The 20,877-nt window shown below is 43.4% G+C and overlaps 1 protein-coding gene across 8 annotated transcripts; it reads left to right on the top strand.

Moving 5' to 3' along the window:
* Positions 1 to 849: 849 nt before the first annotated feature.
* Positions 850 to 13,081, top strand: LOC126063232 (CMRF35-like molecule 6). 8 transcript variants are annotated; one of them, XM_049861444.1, is made up of 5 exons: positions 897 to 986; positions 6,565 to 6,944; positions 7,183 to 7,606; positions 9,020 to 9,170; positions 11,087 to 13,081. In XM_049861444.1, exons 2-5 carry the CDS (start codon positions 6,792 to 6,794, stop codon positions 11,232 to 11,234), a joined length of 876 nt encoding a protein of 291 aa, XP_049717401.1. In that variant the 5' UTR covers positions 897 to 986; positions 6,565 to 6,791; the 3' UTR covers positions 11,235 to 13,081. The 8 variants fall into 8 exon arrangements, with proteins under 8 accessions (XP_049717402.1, XP_049717403.1, XP_049717401.1 ...); XM_049861442.1 differs by having other exon boundaries at positions 902 to 986; positions 6,506 to 6,944; XM_049861448.1 differs by having other exon boundaries at positions 904 to 986; positions 6,506 to 6,944; positions 7,208 to 7,606.
* Positions 13,082 to 20,877: the final 7,796 nt, after the last annotated feature.

Here is a 20,877-nt window from a genome sequence, read left to right as displayed (position 1 = left end):
TCAGGGAAAGCACTGCATGTTAGGACTCAGGTTTCCTATCTTCACAGGGCCACTGCAACCCGAGGGGACTCACCACAAGGAATGTGTGTGTGTGTGTGTGTGTGTGTGTGTGTGTAGAGTTTGAGCTCCAGGCAAATCTTTTCAGAAGGTGGGTCCATGCAGGTTTGTGGAGTGCCTGCTTTGTGCCCAGCACTGCACTGGGTCTGGAGGGTGTTATTTAGGAAGGAAGGCCACAACCTAAGGACCTTTTGTCAAGTTGAGGACACATGTTCAATTCAGGAACTCTGGGGTCATAGTGCCAATTGGAGGTTCAGGCCTAGAGCTGGGAGGCTCATGGGGTTAGGGAAGCTTTCTGGGACACAGCCTCATTGTAGGTACCACCAAAGGTCAGAGGAAGCTTGGCCTTGTTCCTCCCCACAGGGCTGCTTGTCATGACAACAAGGAAGTGAGGGAGGAGTTTCTGGTCACACCAGAAGAGAGTCACCCCACCTGGCCCTGTAGTCCTGGGAGATGTGCAAGATGGTATACACAGCAGGCCTGTGAGTAAGGTGAGTAATGGGGGGCCGGGGGAGATATCTTCACTAGAATTAGCTAGGTATCCCCAATTCAACAGTGGTTAAATAGGAGAATACTCATTCCAAATGGTATGTCTGCCAGCCACAGTACACTCTGCTCCCTCAAACCAAAAACCAAACCCACTGCTAGCTATCCAGTCGATGCTGACTCATAGCAACCCTCAGTGTCCTCCATCTTCTGACCACTGCAAGTGAAAGAGGCTGAGGAAGGAAGCAGCGCTGAGCCCCTAAAAAAAAAAAGCAGAAGTGTGAGCCTTGGAGATTTGGCCCTCCCTTTTTTCTTGTGGATGACTAAAGCCTGGCGTCCAGCTGAGACCCAGGCTGTTTCAGGTGGCGCCTGCCTTTGAGAAATGACCCAGGAGGAATGGGCCCTGTGGCTGCCTTCAGCTTTGCTGCTTCTCTGGGTCCCAGGTGAGGGGGCATCCTGGACTGAAACTCTCTCCAGTGGGTGGGAGGCAGAGAGAGAGTGTGTGAGGGGGAAGGAGGCAAGGGAAGTGTCACGTGAGGCACACCAAATCTGGACTCTGACAGAACCCTGTCCACATTTGAAGGACTGCGCTAGTGGGAGGGAAGGGGTGAGGGCCTGTGACTCTTTCTGTACCCCTCTGATCTTGAGTGGGCCTCGTGGGGTGTGGAGGACAGGGACAGGTGTGGAGGAGGGGGTTTGTGGGAGGTTCTCAGAGGAACCATCATGTGAAGAAGGAAGGTGAGAGCCAGGCTGCCCTCTGAGTGGGTGGGAGAGCAGTAGCTGAGGCGCCTAAGGGCCATGTGTTCTGGGGGAGGCGCCCTCCCCATGGTTCTCCCATTGCTGGGTGTGGAGGAAGTGTTGGGACTGGGGAGGAACAGGCTGTGGTGTCAGGGACACAGAGGTGTAGCTGGGGCAGTGCAAGGGCTGACTGGAGCCTGAGCAGGGAGGAGCCCTGACATAGGTTTGGCTGGTGACAGCCCCAAGGTGGGCCAGAGGACCAGGGGTGAGTTGCCTCTAAGGAGGAGAGATGGGGATGGAGGGGAGATGGAAGGGCAGTTAGGAAGGAAGGGGAGAGAAGCGAAACTGTGGGGAGAGAAGGGGGGAGCCTTTCTTTGGTGAGAACTCACAGGGTGGAGTCTTCCTTCCCAGGGCTTCAGCTTCTGAGCCCTTAGCCATGCCAGCTTTCCTCTCACAGGCCCTGAGTGTACCTTGTTAGATTTATTCCTGAGGATATCGAAAATCTTTTTGGCTATTTTTCTTACAAACTGGATTTTTTTTTCTTTTTTATTTGCTAACTAGTTGTCTGTAGGAAATCTATTAATTTTTGTGTGTTAACTTGGAAACCGGTCATCCTCCACTATCGGTTTTTCCATTGATTCTCTTGGCTTTTCACACGCTTTGCTTGCATTGAGAGTTTGTGTTCCTCTCTCATATTTATGTCTTATATTTCCTTCTCTCACTGAGAAAGCTGTCCCCCAGGATGACACCTGTGACTGTGGTGATAGTAGTTATCTTTGCCTTGTCCCTGACTCAGGGGAGAGGGCCCACTGTTTCCCAATAAGTCTGAAGGAGGTGTCCATTCACGTCTACTTATGAAGGGTTTTAAAAAACACCAGCAACAGGCCTTGGATGTCTTCTCAGTATCTCTGGAGATGATCATTTTTTACTCCTGCTAACTAAGGAGGTGGTGGATTATATTAAGAGATTAGGTCAGATTTTAGTCTCCACATATTATGCTGAAATAGATACATATATTTATGTAAAGAATTATGGAGATTTCTCAGTTTCTATATTCTCTGCAAATGTTTAAATAAAGTTGGGATTCTTTGTTCCTTTTTGCCCCTTTTTAGAGGGGAAGGAATTTCTTGTTAACATTCTTCCTTATTTGGTCTACTTAAAAAAAAAAAAAAACTATTCTGGGCCAATTTTGAGGATTTATATTTCCTAGAAAATTATCATCTTCAACCAAGTTTACAAACTTATTTGTAGAGACTTACAAATACCCTGGTTATTTTTCTTTGAATTGTGTATTTGTGTCTTCTTCATTGTTTGTTGTTTGTTTTGTTTTGTTTTGTTTTAACTTGGCTACCCACTGGTTTGTCTATATTATCATTAACTCCGTTCCAAAGAACAATCAGTTTTTCAATGTGTATATTAATTCCACTGTTTTCCTGTTTCCTAATTCACCAATGTCTGTGCTAGATTTACTCTTTCTTCCTTTCTATGCCGGGTGTCCTTGCCAACTTTTTTTTTTTAATTGTGCTTTAGCTGAAAGTTTATAAATCAAGTCAGTCTCTCATACAAAAACTTATATACACCTTGCAATGTACTCCTACTTGCTCTCCTCCTAATGAGAAAGCACACTCCTCCTCTCCACCCTGTATTCCCTTGTCTATTCGGCCAGCTCTTATCCGCCTCTGCCTTCTCATTTCGCCTCAGAAAGGAGCTGTCCACATATTCTCATGTGTCTATTTGAGCCAAGGAACTCACTCCTCACCAGTATCATCTTCTGTCTTATAGTCCTATCCAATCCCTGTCCAAAGAGTTGGCTTTGGGAATGGTTCCAGTCTTGGGCTAACACAAGGTCTGGGACCATGACCTCCAGGGTCCTTCTTGTCTCAGTCAGACCATGAAGTCTGGTCTTTTCACAAGAATTTGGGGTCTGCATCTCACTGTTCTCCTGCTCCATCAGGGATTGTCTCTTTTGTTCCCTGTTAGGGCAGTCATCGGTTGTAGTCGGGCACCATCTAGTTCTTCCGGTCTCAGGCTGACATATTCTCTGATTTATGTGGTCCTTTCTGTCTCCTGGGCTTGTAATTACCTGTGTCTTTGGTGTTCTTCATTCTCCTTTGCTCCAGGTGGGTTGAGACCAATTGATGCATCTTAGATGGCCGCTTGCTAGCATTTAAGACCCCAGACGCCACTCTCCAAAGTGGGATGCAGAATGTTTTCTTAATACATTTTTTTTATGCCAGTTGACCTAGATGTCCCCTGAAACCATGGTCCCCAGACCTCCACCCCTGCTACTCTCTTGCCAACTTTTTTAGTTGAATGATTAGCTCGTTTACCTTCCTGTTCTCTTGTTCAGTGATGTGAGAGGAGACCTTGGGATATTAACATAAAACATTAAGACAACAGAGGAGCCTCCCAGTAGACAAGTTATAGAAATAGTGAAAATCCTAGCTCAAAAATGGCCTCCACCAAATTCTCATAAAAAGACCAGACTTAATTGCCAGAATGGGACTAGAAGGATCCCAAAGGCCATGGTCCCCAGACCTTCTGTTAGCCCAAGACAGGAACCATTCCCAAAGCCAACTCTTCAGGCAGGGATTGGACTGGAATATGGGATGAAAAATGATACTGGTGAAGAACGTGCTTCTTGGATCAAGTAGACACATGAGACTATGTTGACGTCTCCTGTCTGGAGGGGAGATGAGAGGGCGGAGAGGGCCAGAAGCTGCCTGAATGGACACGAGGAGAAAAAGTGGAGGGAAAGACTGTGTTCTCATGAGGGAGAGAGCAATTAGGAATGTATAGCAAGGTGTACATAAATTTTTGTATGAAAGTCTGACTTGGTTTGTAAACTTTCACTTAAAGCACAATAAAAATTAATTAAAAAAAAAGAATGGCCTCCCATCTCCTGTGTTTATGTTTAGTGGGGTTGGAGAGGAGGATTGGTAAGTGTTGAAAGGGAGAAAGCACAGAAAGGCAAATTAGAAGGCTTATAAATAAGTGTTATTTTTTCAGGTAAGTGTTCCTGAACGTTTTCTGACTTCTTTCCTATATCTCTAAGGCATAGAGACACCTTCACAGCTGACATTGAAACTATTGGGAGTTTGGTGGTATTTTCTCACCCAGGATTTCAGATGCAGGGTATCCTCAAAAGGGTGGCTTACTTTTATTGCTTCTAAGAAGAGAAGACTGAATCCAGAGAGAGAGAGCAACCAAAAAGAAGTCAAAGAGTGGAGACAGAACAGTAGACAGGAAGCCATGGGCAGGGGCAGTGGGTCACCCAGATCAGGCAGAGGAGCCAAAACCTGGCAAAGACAAATGACAATTTACAGCCAAGGAGAGGTAGGGAACAGTTAGGATGTAGTGACCAGGAACAGCATCTTGGGTGAAGGAGGGCTGGGAGTGACTTTTATGTATTAAGCAGTTAATATATGCCAATTCAAAAATTTTGTGTTTTTCTAGAAAACCACCTATCCATCCAGGTTTGTAAATACATTTGTGGTGACTTTCTGCAAAGTACTGTCTTGATTCTTTTGTATTTGTGATCGTTTTCTCTTTCTTTTCTGGTCTTCTAATGTGTTAGTGTTTTGTCTCTTTTGGGTAGCCAGAGGGTTCTCGATTTTCATTAGGTTGTATCATGTAACATTTCTGTTTCTTTGGTTCAAAAACAATTGAACATCAGCAATTTCATACGGTTCAACATAATATTATTTGGAAGACATTTTACATCTGTTATCTCATTTAATGTCCCCAAATGTCATGTGAGGTGGGCACAACTTTCACCACTTTACAGATGAGGCATCTGAAGGCCACAGAGAGTAAGTAACTTGCCCCAGGCAGGCAGCTGATACGGAATAGAGCTCAGACAAACCCAGATTCTTCTGACGCTGAAGTCAGAGTGTACCTTTGATCTTCGCCTTGGCAATCACTACCTGTTGTTGCTCTTAGGTGCCGTTGAGTCAGCTCCAACTCATAGCGACCATATGTACAACAAAAGGAAAGACTGCCCAGTCCTGCACCATCCTGACAATCGTTGTTATGTGTGAGCTGGTTGTTGCAGCGACTGTGTCAATCCATCTCGTCTAGGGTCTTCCTCTTTTTTGCTGACCCTCTACTTTACCAAGCATGATGTCCTTCTCTAGGGATTGATCCCTCCTGATAACATGTTCAAAGTACGTGAGACAATGTCACACAATCATTGCTTCCAAGGAGCATTCTGGCTGTATTTCTTCTGAGAGAGACGTTTTATTCTTCTGGCATTCCATGGTATATTCAATATTCTCAGCCAACACCATAATTCAAAGACATCAGTTCTTCTTCAGTCTTCCTTATTCATTGCCCAGCTTTCACACCCATATGAGGTAATTAAAAATATCATGGCTTGGGTCAAGTGCACCTTAGTCCTCAAAGTGACATATTTGCTTTTTAACACTTTAAAGAGGTCTTTTGCAGCACATTTGCCCAATGCAATGTGTCTTCTGATTTCCTGACTGTGCTTCCGTGGGCGTTGATTGTGGATTCAAGTAAAAAGAAATCCTTGACATCAGTCTTTTCTCCTCTTTTCGTGACATTGCTTACAGGTCCATTTGTGAGGATTTTTCACCACCTAGATTTCTGTAAATGTCACATACACCTCTGGGCATGGAAGGCCTTCTCTACACCCCTCTGCCAGGCATCTGGGCATCCAGGCCAGGAGAGGAGGTCCAGGGCCCCCAGGAGGGGGACTGCTGGGAGGTTGTGGGCAGCTTTGGGCAGCCATTGAGGAGAGTGTGGAGACTCGTTGGGTTGCAGAAGGGGCCTAAGGCTTTGGAGAAGCCCCAGTTGAGGCAGGAACCTTATGGTGAAGGACTTATTGAGGGCCTCTATATGCCAGGCACTTTTAGGCCTTGAAGATGTAATGAGGACAAGGCCCTGCCCTCCTGGAGCTGATATTCAAGTGGTGTCAAAATCTGCAAGTGAAGGGATTTAAGGACCTGAAAAAGCAAGTGAAATTGAATAGTTTTAGCTCTCGGAGAAGAGAGCAAGCCACATGATCACAGAATTACGAGGGTGGTGGGGAGTGGCTCTCACAGCTGCCCAGGGACACTTGCCCCTCAGCTCAGGGCAGGGCTAGTGTCCTCTCCCTGGGTGGTCAGAATCATCTTCACACATATCACCTTACTGTCTGCACTTGGTATCTTAAAAAAAAAAAAAAAAATTTTTTTTTTTTTTTTTTTTTTTTATCTTAAAGCTACTGGAAAAAAAAAGAAGACATAAATCTAAGAAGGACAAATGAGCTCTTTATTACAGGTCTACAAGAGCTGGGGAAACAAAAGATGAGATACCGCTGGTTCGCTGTGCATCTTGCAGAGGACACTGGCGCTCTCTCACCTGCATCTTTACCTAGATTAGAAGTTATGCAACCTTCCAGAGCTCTACAGCTTTGGGAACTGTGAAAAGTTCATTTAAATTTTTTTGTGCTTACGAATCTTTTTTGATGCACGAGTTTTATCAAGTGTGTCCAACATTTTTGTTAAATGAATTTGGCAAACCTATTTGTGCCCTGGTTTATATCCCTTGCTGGGAGCAGATGGGCTTGTGGGCTTGAGATGCTACCGGCTATTGTCAGACCTGCGGTGGCCTCTCTGGAGAGAACAGCGTGCTCAGAGGAAGGGCTTCTTATATTTCTGGTGAGTTTGGAAATGGGAGGGAATTTGGAAATGGAATGAGTGAGAAAGACAGAGGGGCAGCAGGAAAGGACATTGGGGTGGAGGAAGGGGCTACTGTGATCAAAATCCTGGAATTGGCAGAGTGCCAGAGGTGGACACTCAAGGTGTGTTGGGGAGAAGCTGATGTGAAGTGGGGTGAAGAAGCTTCAGGAAGACTGACCCCCAGGGCACAGCTGACCAGGCCTGTCTGGGTGTGGAGCCTGGACTCGGCTTGTGTTTTCCAGGCTGCCTGATGCTGAGTGGCCCCAGCACTGTGACGGGCATCGTGGGGGAATCTCTGAGCGTGCAATGTCGGTATGAGGAGAAATTCAAGGAAAGCAACAAATTTTGGTGCAGAGAACCAGCTCTGAGACCATGTTACAAGATTGTGGAGACCAGTGGGTCAGAGAGAGAGAAGAGGAGGGGCCGAGTGTCCATCAGTGACCATCCTGCCCAGCTCGGCTTCACAGTGACCATGACGAACCTCACAGTGGAGGACGCAGGCAAATACTGGTGTGAGATCGATATAACATGGCTCAGAGATGCACTGCTTCCATTTGATCCCACCTTCCAGGTGGTGGTGTCTGTGTCCCCAGCTGAGCCCCACCCCCACACCAGCACCAGGACTGCCAGAACAAGCTCAGGTCAGAATGGCTGGGGAAGGTCTCAGATCAGAGATTTGAAAACTATGATGTATGTGTGTTTGTGTGTGTGTGTGCGTGTATATGTGTGTGAGAGAGAGAGAGATCCCAAGAGCAATCTGCCTGGCCCTGACTTTGTAGCCCTCTCAGTGGGCCTGGGAGATACTGAGGCAGGTGGGGTGGGGTGAGTGAGGAGGACCTGTGTTTGAGCCCCCAGAACAGTGGGCTCCTTCCATCTTCTGTTCCCACTGAAGCTGTGTGGGAGGGGCCCTCTCTCCCTGGGCCTGGAGGGTGTGGGGCCTCTGGCATCTGCTCTCAGGGGCCAGGAGCCCCAGATGGACAGACATCCAGGCTTCCCAGTGTGGAGGGGATGTAGCAATGGCCCAGCCACAGCCAAACCCCATGTCCTTATTGCTGTCTGATCAACAAGCCAGGTCCCATCCTTTTCCCAGACTATATCACCGACTTCAGGCCACCTAGTTTAGCCTTAACTTACTGGGCTGCCCAGGGGCACCCCAGATTCCTCTGACTTTGTACAAACCATCCCTGTGAAGGGCCTGGACACCAGCCTGAGTGTGGGTCCCCACTTCCTGTGGGGCTTTTTCTGCCTCCTGGGATCCCCTTCACAGGAACACCCTGGCCCTCTCCTCAACCTGGGATCCCCCATCAGCAGCGAAGTGCTCCTCCACTGGGAAGTCCATTCAGCAACCCCGTTGTCCAGGGCCACCTCTCTATCAGGTGCTGCCCTGCAAAGGAGTCTCAGGCACCTTTCTGTGGCGGAGTAGGGCAGAGAGTCGGGAACAGGGACCACTGCAAAACAGATAATGTGTCCTCAGACAGACAGATGCCCAAAGTGCTGCAGGGGGGTCAGGCCTCAGGGGGTGACTCATCACAAAGGGATCGGGGAGGCCTCTCTGGGGGAGCTGATGTCTCTGCTCAGCCTTGACCCAGGAGAAGAGGGGCTGAGAGCTGAGCCTGCAAAGGAGAGAGAAAGGGAGAGCCGCCTGTGGTCTGCCCCCCAGAAACTCCGGGCACGTGCGGGACAGTTAAGAGCTGAGCAGAGGGGAGGGGCAGGAAGGGCCAGACAGGGCAGATGCTGGGCTCAGTGGGGACTTTAACCCTTGACATGCCAGATGTACAGTCCCAACACACGGCTCTGGCCACTGTGTGGCTGTGCTTGGAGGGGACAAGGCTGGGGTAGGAGAGAAGTTAGAGCTCTCAGAGGTGCTCTGCCTGCATCAGCAGGATGGAATCAGGAGTGTGTGGTTCCTGTGTCCTGCTGGAAGTGCTCTCTTGGCCCAGGCTCCTCTGTCCTGCCCCTTCCTAAGTGAGCATGCTGTGTGAAATCAGGCCACAAAGGTGGTGAGTGGCAGGGAGGGCCAGAGGAGAGCTCCTGGGTCTGATGTGTGTTTTTAGTACCAGCACCAAGGTCAAGCACACCTACAAGTACCACGACTTCCACAACCACAACTGACTGTCCACCTGTGCCATCCACTATGCTGGCCACAGCAGGTGCCACCCACAGCAGGAGCAGCCAGGAGAAGTCCAACCAGAGCCAGGGCCCAGGGTAAGGAGCCCCAGTCCCCATGACCTAGAGGTGGGTTTTCTCGGCCTGGGCCTCTTCCCCGCTCGTGGTCCAGAAGTGGCCCAGTCAAGGGCGGCACTCACATCACTCACTCCCTCTGCCCCAGGCCAGTTTGGAAGCCCCAGGCTGTGTCTCCCAGCTTGGGTAGTTGAGGCCATACTGGACCTGCACTGGGCTTCCAGAGAGGGCTCAGGCTGTGGCGAAGCTGGGATTGGGGTGGAAGGAATAACTTTTAGTGAGAGCTGATGATCCTACCAGGCCCATGCTAGATTTTACTCGAATGTTCTCATTTGCTCCTCGCTGCCACCTGCAGCGGTATTATCCTCATTTTACCACCCATAAGCTGAGGCTCAGAGAGGTGAAGCAATTTGTCCAGGTCCACAGCTCCAACAGGCAGGGTTGTGCTTCTAACAGATTTATGTGACTCCAAAGACTTGGGTTCCTCCCTCTAAACTGTTGTTGTTAGTTGCCAGTGAGTTGATTCCTACTAATGGCGACCCCACGTGTGCAGAGTAGAACTGTGCTCCAATAGTTTTCAAGGCTATGACCCTTCAGAAGCAGATCACCAGGCCTGTCTTCTGAGGTGTCTTTGAGTGGGTTCAAACTGCCAACCTTTCAGCTAGTAGTTGAGCACTTAACTGTTTGTACCACCGAAGGACTTCCCTCTAAACTAGTGGCTCTTAATCTGTCTTGAGGTCACCAACCCCATGGAGAATCTGAAAAAATCTATAGGCTCTTTCCCCCTAAAAATGCCTATGGTCATAAACCATTTCTGGGTTCACAGATGCCAAAGCCCTTCCATAGGCTTCCTGCCGACGAGGAGGTACAATCTTAATATCAGACAAGGCAAAATTCAGGCCTCAAACATGCCACTTTCAGACATTGACCCTGCAGATGTTCACGTACAGGACAACTAGGTTTTATTGGGCCTGAAGCCTGTACAATTTAGGGGGGCATCTTTAGTGAAAAGATTAGAAAATAATGAATACAAACTTAAGTATGAAGTACCAAGCAAGTAAAGGGTCCCTGAAGCTTAAGCTTCATTAAAAAAAAAAAAAGTTCTTACTGCTGAGTCGATTCTCACTCATGGAGACCTCATGTGTTACCGATTAGAACTGCTCCATAGAGTTTTCTTGGCTCTAATCATTATAGAAGCAGATTGCCAGGCCTCTCTTCCATGGCATTGCAGGGTGGGTTCAAACCGCCAACCTTTATGTTAGTCGCCAATCACAAACGGTTTGTACCACCAGGGACCTAATTTTCATTATCTTCACAGTAAATGACTACTGCTCATCCAAGTAGAAAATGGTTAATGGACACCGTCACTTACTGCAGCAATGTTTGTAATCACAAAAAATGGGGCAAATTTTTAAGAAGGAATAGTTAAATTAATTATGGTACAACCCATGCAATGGAATAGTATGCAGCTGTGAAAAGAGCAAGGAACTTCTTTACTACGTCCACTAATATGGGAAATCGCCAAAACGTACTGTTATAAAGTAAAACCAGAAGACAGGTAGTCCTCAATTTACGGAAAATAATGTATATTTATATTTGCTTATATATAAGAAGTCCCTGGGTGGTGCAATTCCACATCAAATTTTTTACATCCTACTAAGTTGCAGGGGCTCTCCAGGCATTGGGGTACAGTGACAAAGATGCAGGTCCCACCTGGATTCCTGGGTCTCCTCTCACATCATCCCCATGGCGAGACCCAATTAATGGTCAGAGACAGCAGTCCTTCTAGTGGGGCTGTCCTGTCCTTGGAGCCATCCTGGGTTGGTCCTGGTGTGGATTATTGTGGACATAGGACCTGGGCTCATGGATAAGGGGAACAGGAGGTTCCAGGGCCTCCCCTCGAGGAAGCAGCTCACTGTCTGTCACCGTGTCTCCCACAGGTCCCCACTCTGCAGTGTCCACTTCCTGCTTCTGATCTTCCTGAAGGTGCACCTGTTCTTGAGCATACTTAGTGCTGTCCTCTGGGTGAACAGGCCTCAGAGAGGCCCTCGGGGGAGATGGAGTCAGCCCAACTATGAGAACCAGTAGCCCTGGTGTCCAGGATGCCCTGTCCAGGATCCAGACCCTCAGGTGGAATTGGAATGATCTCAGCAATAAATCCTGTGTTGCCATCCAGATTTCTATCAGAAAACTCTATAATCTTTTTTGAAACTTCTTTTCATGCAGTATCTCACGCACATAAAGTAATATATCTAATAAGTATACCTTTAACAAAGAATATTCTTCAACACCTGTTTGCCCATCTTACGGCTTAAGAAAGAAAGCATCAGGTTTACTTGGTTTTTTGTTTGTTTGTTTTCCTAACCTGAGTTAGGAATCCGTCTTCCTCCCTCCATACAGATAAGCATTGCCTACAGTTATTGACAACTGCCTCTTTCCCCAACGATCTGCTTTGAAACTTCTGACAGACATTGATTTCTGTGTTTCTGTGGATCTTTTTCTGAGTTCTCTATTCTCTTTCATGAATTGGGATCAACTTGATGGCAAATGGTTTTTAGGGGTTTTTTTTGAGCAAATGCCACATTGTTTTAATAACTACAGTTTTGTTAAAAATCCTCGATATCTGGTATGTCACATCACCACACGTTGTTCTTTCATATCAGGTGTGTTTCTGCAAATATTGGCCCTTTTCTCTTCCATAGAAAATTTAGAATTAACCAGTCAAGTTTCTAAAAAAGACAAATATTAGAGATTTTTAATGAATTTGATATAGCTGCGTTAAAAATCTCAAAAGTTTTTCTTTTTTAGAAACTTGACTGGCTAATTCTAAATTTTCTATGGAAAAGGGCCAATATTTGCAGAAACACACCTGATATGAAAGAACAACACGTGGTGCCATGACATACCAGGTATTGAGGGTTTTTGATAAAGCTGTAGTTATTAAAACAATGCATTTGCTCTAAAAACAAACAAACAAAAAACCATAACCATCAAGTTGATTCCTACTCATGAAAGAGAATGGAGAACTCAGAAAAAAGAAAAACTTTAGAGATTTTTAATGCAACTATATCAAATTCAGAAACCTGGTGGTGTAATGGTTAAGTGCTATGGCTGCTAACAAAAAGGTCGGCAGGTCGAATCCACCAGGCACTCCTTGAAAACCCTATGGGGCAGTTCTACTCTGTCCTATACGGTCTCTATGAGTTGGAATCGACTGGATGGCAACAGGTTTTTTTGTTTGTTTATATCAAATTCATCTTTATAATAGTGAATTTTCTGATCTATGAGCATAGTATAAGACTATAAGTATTTTTGAGCTTCTTAAATGTCTTTTAATAATGTTATATTATTGAATCAAAAAAGAACTCACTGACTGGGAAAAAATCTTTGCCTCAACATTTCCGACAAGGAACTAATCTCTAAAATTTACAGAAAACTTCAGTATCTCAACAATAAGAAGACAAACAATCCAATTAAAAAATGGGCAAAGGATATGAACAGACACTTCACCAAAGAAGACATTCAGGCTGCTAATGAAAATATGAAAAAATATTCTTGATCATTAGCAATTAGAGAGATGCAAATCAAAACTATAATGAAATATCACCTCACCCCAACATCACTGACAATAATAAAAAAAATCAGAAAATAACAAATGGTGGCAAGGTAGTGGGGAGATTGGAAATCTTATACACTGCTGGTTGGAATGTAAAATGGCACAGCCACTATGGAAAATGGTATGGCACTTCCTCAAAAAGCTAGAAATGGAAATACCATATGATCCTGCAGTCCTACTCCTAGGTATACACCCTAAAGAAATAAGAGCTGTGACATGAATAGGCATATACACACCCATGTTCATTGCAGCATTATACACAATAGCTAAAAGATGGAAGCAACCTAAGTGCCCATCAACAGAAGAATGGATTAACAAACTGTGGTACCTACACACAATAGACTACTACCCCATGTTAAAGGACAATGATGAATCCACTAAACATCTCATCACGTGAACGAATTTGGAGGACATTATGCTAAGTGAAATAAGTCAATCCCAAAAATGACAAATATTGTATGAGACCACTTTTATAAAGTAACAACAAGAGGTTTACATACAAGAAAAAGAAAGAAAGAAAATAACATTCTTTGATGTTTCCCAGGGTTGGGAGGGGAAGGGAAGAAAAATCGCAAATTAGATAGAAGTCAAGTGTTAATGTTGAAGAGAAAGGCAGTGCCTAATACAGGGAAAGTCAACACAACATGACCAAGGCAAAAGAGCACACTTAGAAGAAAGCAAGAATAAAGGACAACTACCGTAACTACTATAGCTCAGACAATCCTGCAACAGTAGCATTAACAAATAATAATTTATGAATGTATTAACAGGTGGATAGATACTCCAAAAGGTGTGGGAGGGTGTAAGGGAACACATTCACCGGCAGATACAGGTTTGGTGGTAGATATTTCGGTATACATGACTGTAGGTGTGGGTCATATACAGCACACAAAGTGTACAGTCAAGGGAGCCTCTTAGACATAACCACACACCTTGTGATGAAGTTCCTAGGCTAAAGGACAAAGGACTATGGACTTGTGGGACATCTATTTCAGTTGGCACAACACAGTCATAAGGAAAATACTCTGCATCCTACTTTGATAAGTAGTGTCTGGGGTCTTAAAATCTTGCAAGCAGTCATCTAAGATACAACTATTGGTCACTTCCTGTCTGGAGCAAAAGAGAGTGAAGAAAACCAGAGACTCAAGGGAGCAATTAGTCTAAAGGACTAACGGAGCGCATGAACAATAGCCTACACAACCCTGAGACCAGAAAAACTAGATGGTGTCTGGCTAAAACTACCAACCACTCTGAATATGAACACAACAGAGGGTCCTAGACAGAACAGGAGAAAAATGTAGAAAAAAAATCAAATTCAAAAAAAGGCCACACTTACCGGTCTGACAGAGACTGGGGAAACACTCAGTCTATGACCCTAAGACAACCTTCTGACCCAGAACTGAAGTCATTCCTGGAGGCCTAGCCACACAATATAGACAAGCCCATAAGACAACAAATATTACCCAAGAGGAACATACTCCTTAGAACAATCAATTACAAGAGATCCAAAGGGCAATATTTGCCCAAAAGCAAAGATGAAAAGGCAGGAAGGGGTAGAAAATCAGGATGAAAAGAAATGAGGAACCCAGGGCGAAAATGGAGAGAGTGCTGCCTCATTGTGGTGAATGAAACCAAGGTTATGAAACACTTTAAGTACAAACTATGAAATGGGAAACTAATTTGTTCTGTAAACTTTCACCCAGCGTACAATTTTTTTTAACGTTGTATTATTTTCTCATTAAAGTTGTTCACATATTAGACGTAAATTAAATTTAAATCTGAATACTTTATTGTTATTTTAAGTGACATTTTTATCACATTTTCAAGATATCCTTGGCATGTATGTGGATACACAATTGATATTTGTATGCTGATCTTATATATAGTAACCCTGATAAAATCTTAGTAATTCTTTTCAGTTTTAACATGCTGATAATCAGTTGGTCTATAACTATTTAGAGTTTTGACTCTTCTTTTTAATTTCTCCTTTTTTTTTTTCCTTGTTGTACTCTGAAGGCTGAGACTGAAATCCAGAGTTAAATCAAAGTGGTGATTAACCAGCACCCTTATCCACTTCCTGATTTGAAAGGGAAGATTTTTAATGCTTCACAATTGACTGTAATGTTCATGAAAGGTTTGCTTGTAGATACCCTCTTATTCTTCATTTATCATGAAAAGTAATGTGGGTTTTAGATAATGTTTTTTATGTATCTATTTGCATAATTATTTGAGTTTTCCCCTGATACTGTGAATATGGTGACTGGTATAAAATTCTAATACTGGAATAAAATTGCATTCTAGAATAAACCAAACCCATTCATAATGCATTCTCTGTTTTATTTATTGCTGCATTCATTTTGCTAACGTTTCATTTAGAATTTTTTCAAGTACTTTGAATGAATTTGGTTTATAGCTCCCTTTTGTCCTATGTACTTGTTTGCCTTTGCATCAGAGTTATTTTGGCCTTATAAAATAAATGGAGGTATCTTCTCTATTTTTCTATTCTTGGGAAGACTTTCTTTAAAATGATACCTGTTCTTTAAATTTTGGGTATAATTTTCCTGTAATGTCATCTGCACCGAGGGGGACAGGAGCTGGCTGAATGCGCACGGGGAATACAGGGTGGAGAGGAGGAATGTGCTGTCTCATAAGGGGGAGAGCAACTAGGAGTACATAGCAAGGTGTGTATAAGTTTTTGTATGAGAGACTGACTTGATTTGTAAACTTTCACTTAAAGCACAATTTAAAAAAAAAATCTGCACCTACCGTTTTTTCTTTTTTATGGGACTATTTAGTGGTTCTAAAGTCATTTCTATTTTCTATTTCCTCTTGAATCAGTTTTGTCGTTTATACATTTTTTTAAAGGAATTTGCCTGTCTTCAAAATTTTAACAAAATTATTCATAGTACTATATTACATTTATCACTTCTGATGCATCTATGGGGCCCTGATGGCACAGCAGTTAAGACCTCAGCTGCTAACCAAAATATCAGCAGTTCAAATCCACAAGCTGCCTTGGAAGCCCTGTGGGGCAGTTCTACTCCGTCCTATAGGGTCATTATGTGTGGGAGTTGACTCAATGGGAATTTTTTTTTAATGTATATATTTTTTATCCTGCTTTTATTAGTAATATTGTCCATTTTTATCTTTTTTTCTTGGTTAATATTGGTTTATTAGTCTTATTAGTCTTTACAAAAAACCAGCTTTTGTATGTGCGTGTGTGTTTCTTTTAAATTTTCCTGTAGAGGAAGACTCGTTAACAACCTGCGTTATGCAGATGACACAACCTTGCTTGCTGAAAGTGAAGAGGACCTGAAGCACTTGATAATGAAGATCAAAGATCACAGCCTTCAGTATGGATTACGCCTCAACATAAAGAAAACAAAAATCCTCACAACTGGACCAATGAGCAATATCATGATAAACGGAGAAAAGATTGAAGTTGTCAAGGATTTCATTTTACTTGGATCCACAATCAACACCCATGGAAGCAGCAGTCAAGAAATCAAAAGACACATTGCATTGGGTAAATCTGCTGCAAAGGACCTATTTGAAGTGTTGAAGAGCAAAGATGTCACCCTGAAGTCTAAGGTACGCCTGACCCAAGCCATGGTATTTTCAATCACGTCATATGCATGTGAAAGCTGGACAACGAATAAGGAAGACCGAAGAAGAGTTGACGCTTTTGAATTGTGGTGTTGGAGAAGAATATTGAATATACCATGGACTGCCAAAAGAACGAACAAATCTGTCTTGGAAGAAGTGCGGCCAGAATGCTCCTTAGAGGCAAGGGTGGTGAAACTGTGTCTTACATACTTTGGACATGTTGTCAGGAGGGATCAGTCTCTGGAGACGGACATCATGCTTGGCAGAGTACAGGGTCAGTGGAAAAGAGGAAGACCCTCAATGAGGTGGCTTGACACAGTGGCTGCAACAATGAGCTTAAGCATAACAACGATTGTGAGGATGGCACAGGAACGGGCAGTGTTTCATTCTGTTGTGCCTAGGGTCGCTATGAGTCAGAACCAACTCGACGGCACCTAACAACAACAACAACACAGAAAATCTTGCTTTTTATTTCATTTTCCTACAAAAACCTTGTTTTTCATTTCCTTAAATTCTATCATCATCATCATCATTTTTCTTTTACTTTCTTTGGGTTTCTCTTAACATCTTTGGTTGAAGACTTTGCTCATGAATTTTCAGACTTTCATCCTTTTTAATATAAGTATTTAAGACTATAAATTGCCCTCTACATGCCAATTTAACTGCATTCTACAGGGTTTTACATGGGGTGTTTTCATTATCATTCAGTTTTAAGTGTTCTTATTTCTATTATGATTCCTTCTTTGACTCAACCGTTATTTGGAAGTATTTCTTTTCTTTTGAAAAAAAGTGTTTTTAGTTTACATTTTTGTTATATTTTTTATAACCTTTCTGGGACATCAGAGATTACAGTTCATAAAATACCAGTTCTTTGAAATTTGCTGAGACTTATTTTATGGCTTTGAGCAGCTTTTTCTAAATTGACTTTTAAAGACTATTGCTCTCATGTGTTACAATTAGCAACCTAATTGTGTTACTCAAGTGTTCTACATGCTGACTGGTATTTTTTTTTCCTTGCCTGATCTATCATTTACAGAAAGAGGTTTGTTAGTAATGACAACAGGACAGATTTGTCACTTTCCCCTTGTATTTCTGTCTATTTATGTTTTGTATATTTTTAAGCAATGTGATTAGATGGATTCAAGTTCATAATTGTTATAACTTTCTGATGAAACCAACCTTTTATCAATAGCTGGTTTGGGTCCATTCAGAAGACAGAAGCCACACAGTAATTAGAACTCGGAGACCCTGGGTGGTGCAAACGGTTAAGTGCTAGACTACTAGCCAAAAGTTTGGAGGTTTGAACCCAACAAGAGGCACCTCAGAAGACAGGCCTGGCAATCTGCTCCCAAAAGATCACAGTCTTAAAAACCCTGTAGAGCAATTCTATTCTGCACACACGGGGTCACTGTGAGTTGGAATCGCCTGACAGCAACTACAACAATAACAACAAAGCTTAATATAAAGAATTATTAACTGTAACTAGATATTATGCTGATTAAATAATCCAAGAAGCTACATTGTATGAAGAAGAAAGTGGCATTAAGATTGGAGGAAGACTCATTAACAACCTGTGCTATGCAGATGACACAATCTTGCATGCCGAAAGTGAAGAGGACTTGAAGCACTTATCGGTGAAGATCAAAGACCACAGCAATCAGTATGGGTTACACCTCAGCGTAAAGAAAAAAAATTCTCACAACTGGACTGATGAGCAACATAATGATAAATAGAGAAAAGAATGAAGTTGTCAAGGATTTCATTTTACTTGGGTCCATAACCAATGCCCATGGAAGCAGCAGTCAAGAAATCAAAAGACATATTGCACTGGGCAAATCTGCTGCAAAAAATTTTAAAAAACTCTTTAAAGTGTTAAAAAGCAAAAATGTCACTTTGAAGATTAAGGTGAGCCTGACCAAGTCAGGGTATTTTCAATCACCTCATGTGCATATGAAAGTGGGACAATGATCAAGGAAGACCAAAGAAGAACTGATGCATTTAAATTATGGTATTGGCAAAGAATTTGAATATACCATGGACTGTCAGAAGGAAGACAAGATCTGTCTTGGAAGAAGTACACCCAGAATGCTCCTTAGAAGTGAGGATGGCGAGACTTTGTTTCATGTACTTTGGACATATTATCTGGAGGAACCAGTCCCTAGAGAAGGACATCATGCTTAGTAAATGTCTTAAGCTGGGTTCTCTACAGGAGTAAAAGAAGTGAAGCATATATATATATATATATATATATACACACACACACACAGGGAAACCCTGGTGGCATAGTGGTTAAGTGCTACAGTTGCTAAACAAAGGGTCGGCAGTTCAAATCCGCCAGACACTCCTTGGAAACTCTATGGGGCAGTTCTACTCTGTCCTATTGAGTCGCTATGAGTCGGAATCGACTCAACGGCACAGGTTTGGTTTTTTTGGTTTGGCATATATATACACACACAGAGATTTATTTCAGGAAAACGATTCACACAGGTGTGGAGGGTGGCAGGTCCCAAATCCTTGGGCCAGGTGTCAGGTTGGAGGCTTCTCCTGACTAATGTGGTTGCAGGAGCTGATGAACTCAAAATCGGCAGATCAGACGACAAGCTGCTAGCTCATGTCTCAAGAACCAGAGGTCAGAGGATGACAAGTTGGATGCAGGTCACACCCCCAAGGAAACTCCCCTATTAACTGATTGGCTGCTCACAACAGATCACGTCATGGATGGTGATTACATCATATCTGCCAAACCACTGATCATGGCCTAGCCAAGCTGACACATAACCTTAACGATGACAGTCCACCCCTTGCCAATTTGACACCTGTGCATATCTCTTTAAAGTATACATAATCTTTAAATAGAGACACTTATAAAGTCAGACATGATACAACACATGTAAAACCAAAAACACACTAGCCCCATTTACATCTTATATTTTATAATAAATAATGGAAGGAAACAAAAATATTTGAGATATATATATATTATATATATATATATTAAATTGTGTCCACAAAATTTGTGTCAACTTGGCTAGGCCATGATTCCCAGTATTGTGTGTCCATCATTTTGTGATCTGATGTGATTTTCCTATGTGTTGTAAATCCTACTTCTATGATGTTAATGAGGCAGGATTAGAGGCAGTTATGTCAATCTACAGGCAGGCCTCAAGCTACAGGATTAGGTTGTCCACTGAGTCAATCTCTTTTGAAATATCAAAGAAAGAATCAAACAGAGAGGAAAGGGACCTCCTACCACCAAGAAAGAAGAGCCGAGAGCTAGCACATCCTTTGGACCTAGGAGCTGAGAAGCTCCTAGACCAGGGTTAAGACTGATGACAAGGACCTTCCCCCCCAGAGCCGACAGAGAGAAAGCCTTCCACTGGAGCTGGCATCCTGGAATTAGACTTCTAGTCTCCTAGACTGTGAGAGAATGAACCTCTTTGTTAAAGCCATCCACTTGTGGTATTTCTGTTATAGCAGCACTAGGTAACTAAGAAATATATGCACACATACACATATAAGAAAGCAAGAAATACTAAAAACAATTACTGTCCTCGTTTCTGCAACTGGTGACGTGCTCGTGGCTAGTATTTAGAACCACCTATTCCACATTCCCGTTGCCCTCAGCAAGCACCTCATCTAGCCATGGTTCTTTGCTTGGTGGGGTGACTCAAACCTTCATTCGTGAAGTGCCTGGGCTGTAAGTAGTCATGCTGGAGTTGGGTTGCTGTCATTTTCCATTGACTTTAACCACAGGGTATGGTAGTATTAAGAGATGCCCTAAGGGGTTGCCTGTATTCCAGACATATTCTTCTTTAAAAAAAATTTTTTTTTTTTTTTTTATGTAATATCAATCCAATTTCCCCTTGGAAATCAGGATCAATCACATCAGTTAATATGGTAACTCTCTTCTTTGTTAAACTGGAGGGATGAGGAGCCCAAAGTGGCTGGGTGGTTTTCTTAACTTCCAGTTCTATGGATCAGTGTTGTGTCCCCTGGTGGGAGCATTCCTCCCTTTGGAACTAAGTCCTCTAGACCTGCAGAGCTAGGGTGGTGGGGACAGGAAGCAAAAATTTTGCCAGTGGGTCACTAAGGATAATAGTGAGTGATGCCAATCCCATTTCCACCCCTTGATTCCTGGACATATGAATCCTTGCTACGGAAGAAATAGCACCATATATTGGATGCTGGTTTAGAGCATACACAGTCTCTTGGAGAACATTGCCGCAACCCTGCAAGCTATTGTCACCTAGCTGGCTCTGTAATTGTGTTTTTAGAAGGCCATTTCATCATTCTATCAATCCAGCTGTTTCAGAATGATGATGGGGAACATGGTAAGACCAGTGAATTCCACGAGCATGGGCCCATCGCTGCACTTCATTTGCTGTGAAGTGAGTTCCTTGATTCAAGGCAATGCTGTGTAGGATAACATGATGATGGATAAGGCATTCTGGAAGTCCACAGATGGTAGTTTTGGCAGAAGTATTGCATGCAGGAAAGGGAAATCTATAC

The sequence above is a fragment of the Elephas maximus genome, chromosome 19 (genome assembly GCF_024166365.1).
Source record: "Elephas maximus indicus isolate mEleMax1 chromosome 19, mEleMax1 primary haplotype, whole genome shotgun sequence".
Classification (NCBI taxonomy): Eukaryota; Metazoa; Chordata; class Mammalia; order Proboscidea; family Elephantidae; genus Elephas; species Elephas maximus.
This window is presented reverse-complemented; position numbering and strand designations above follow the sequence as displayed.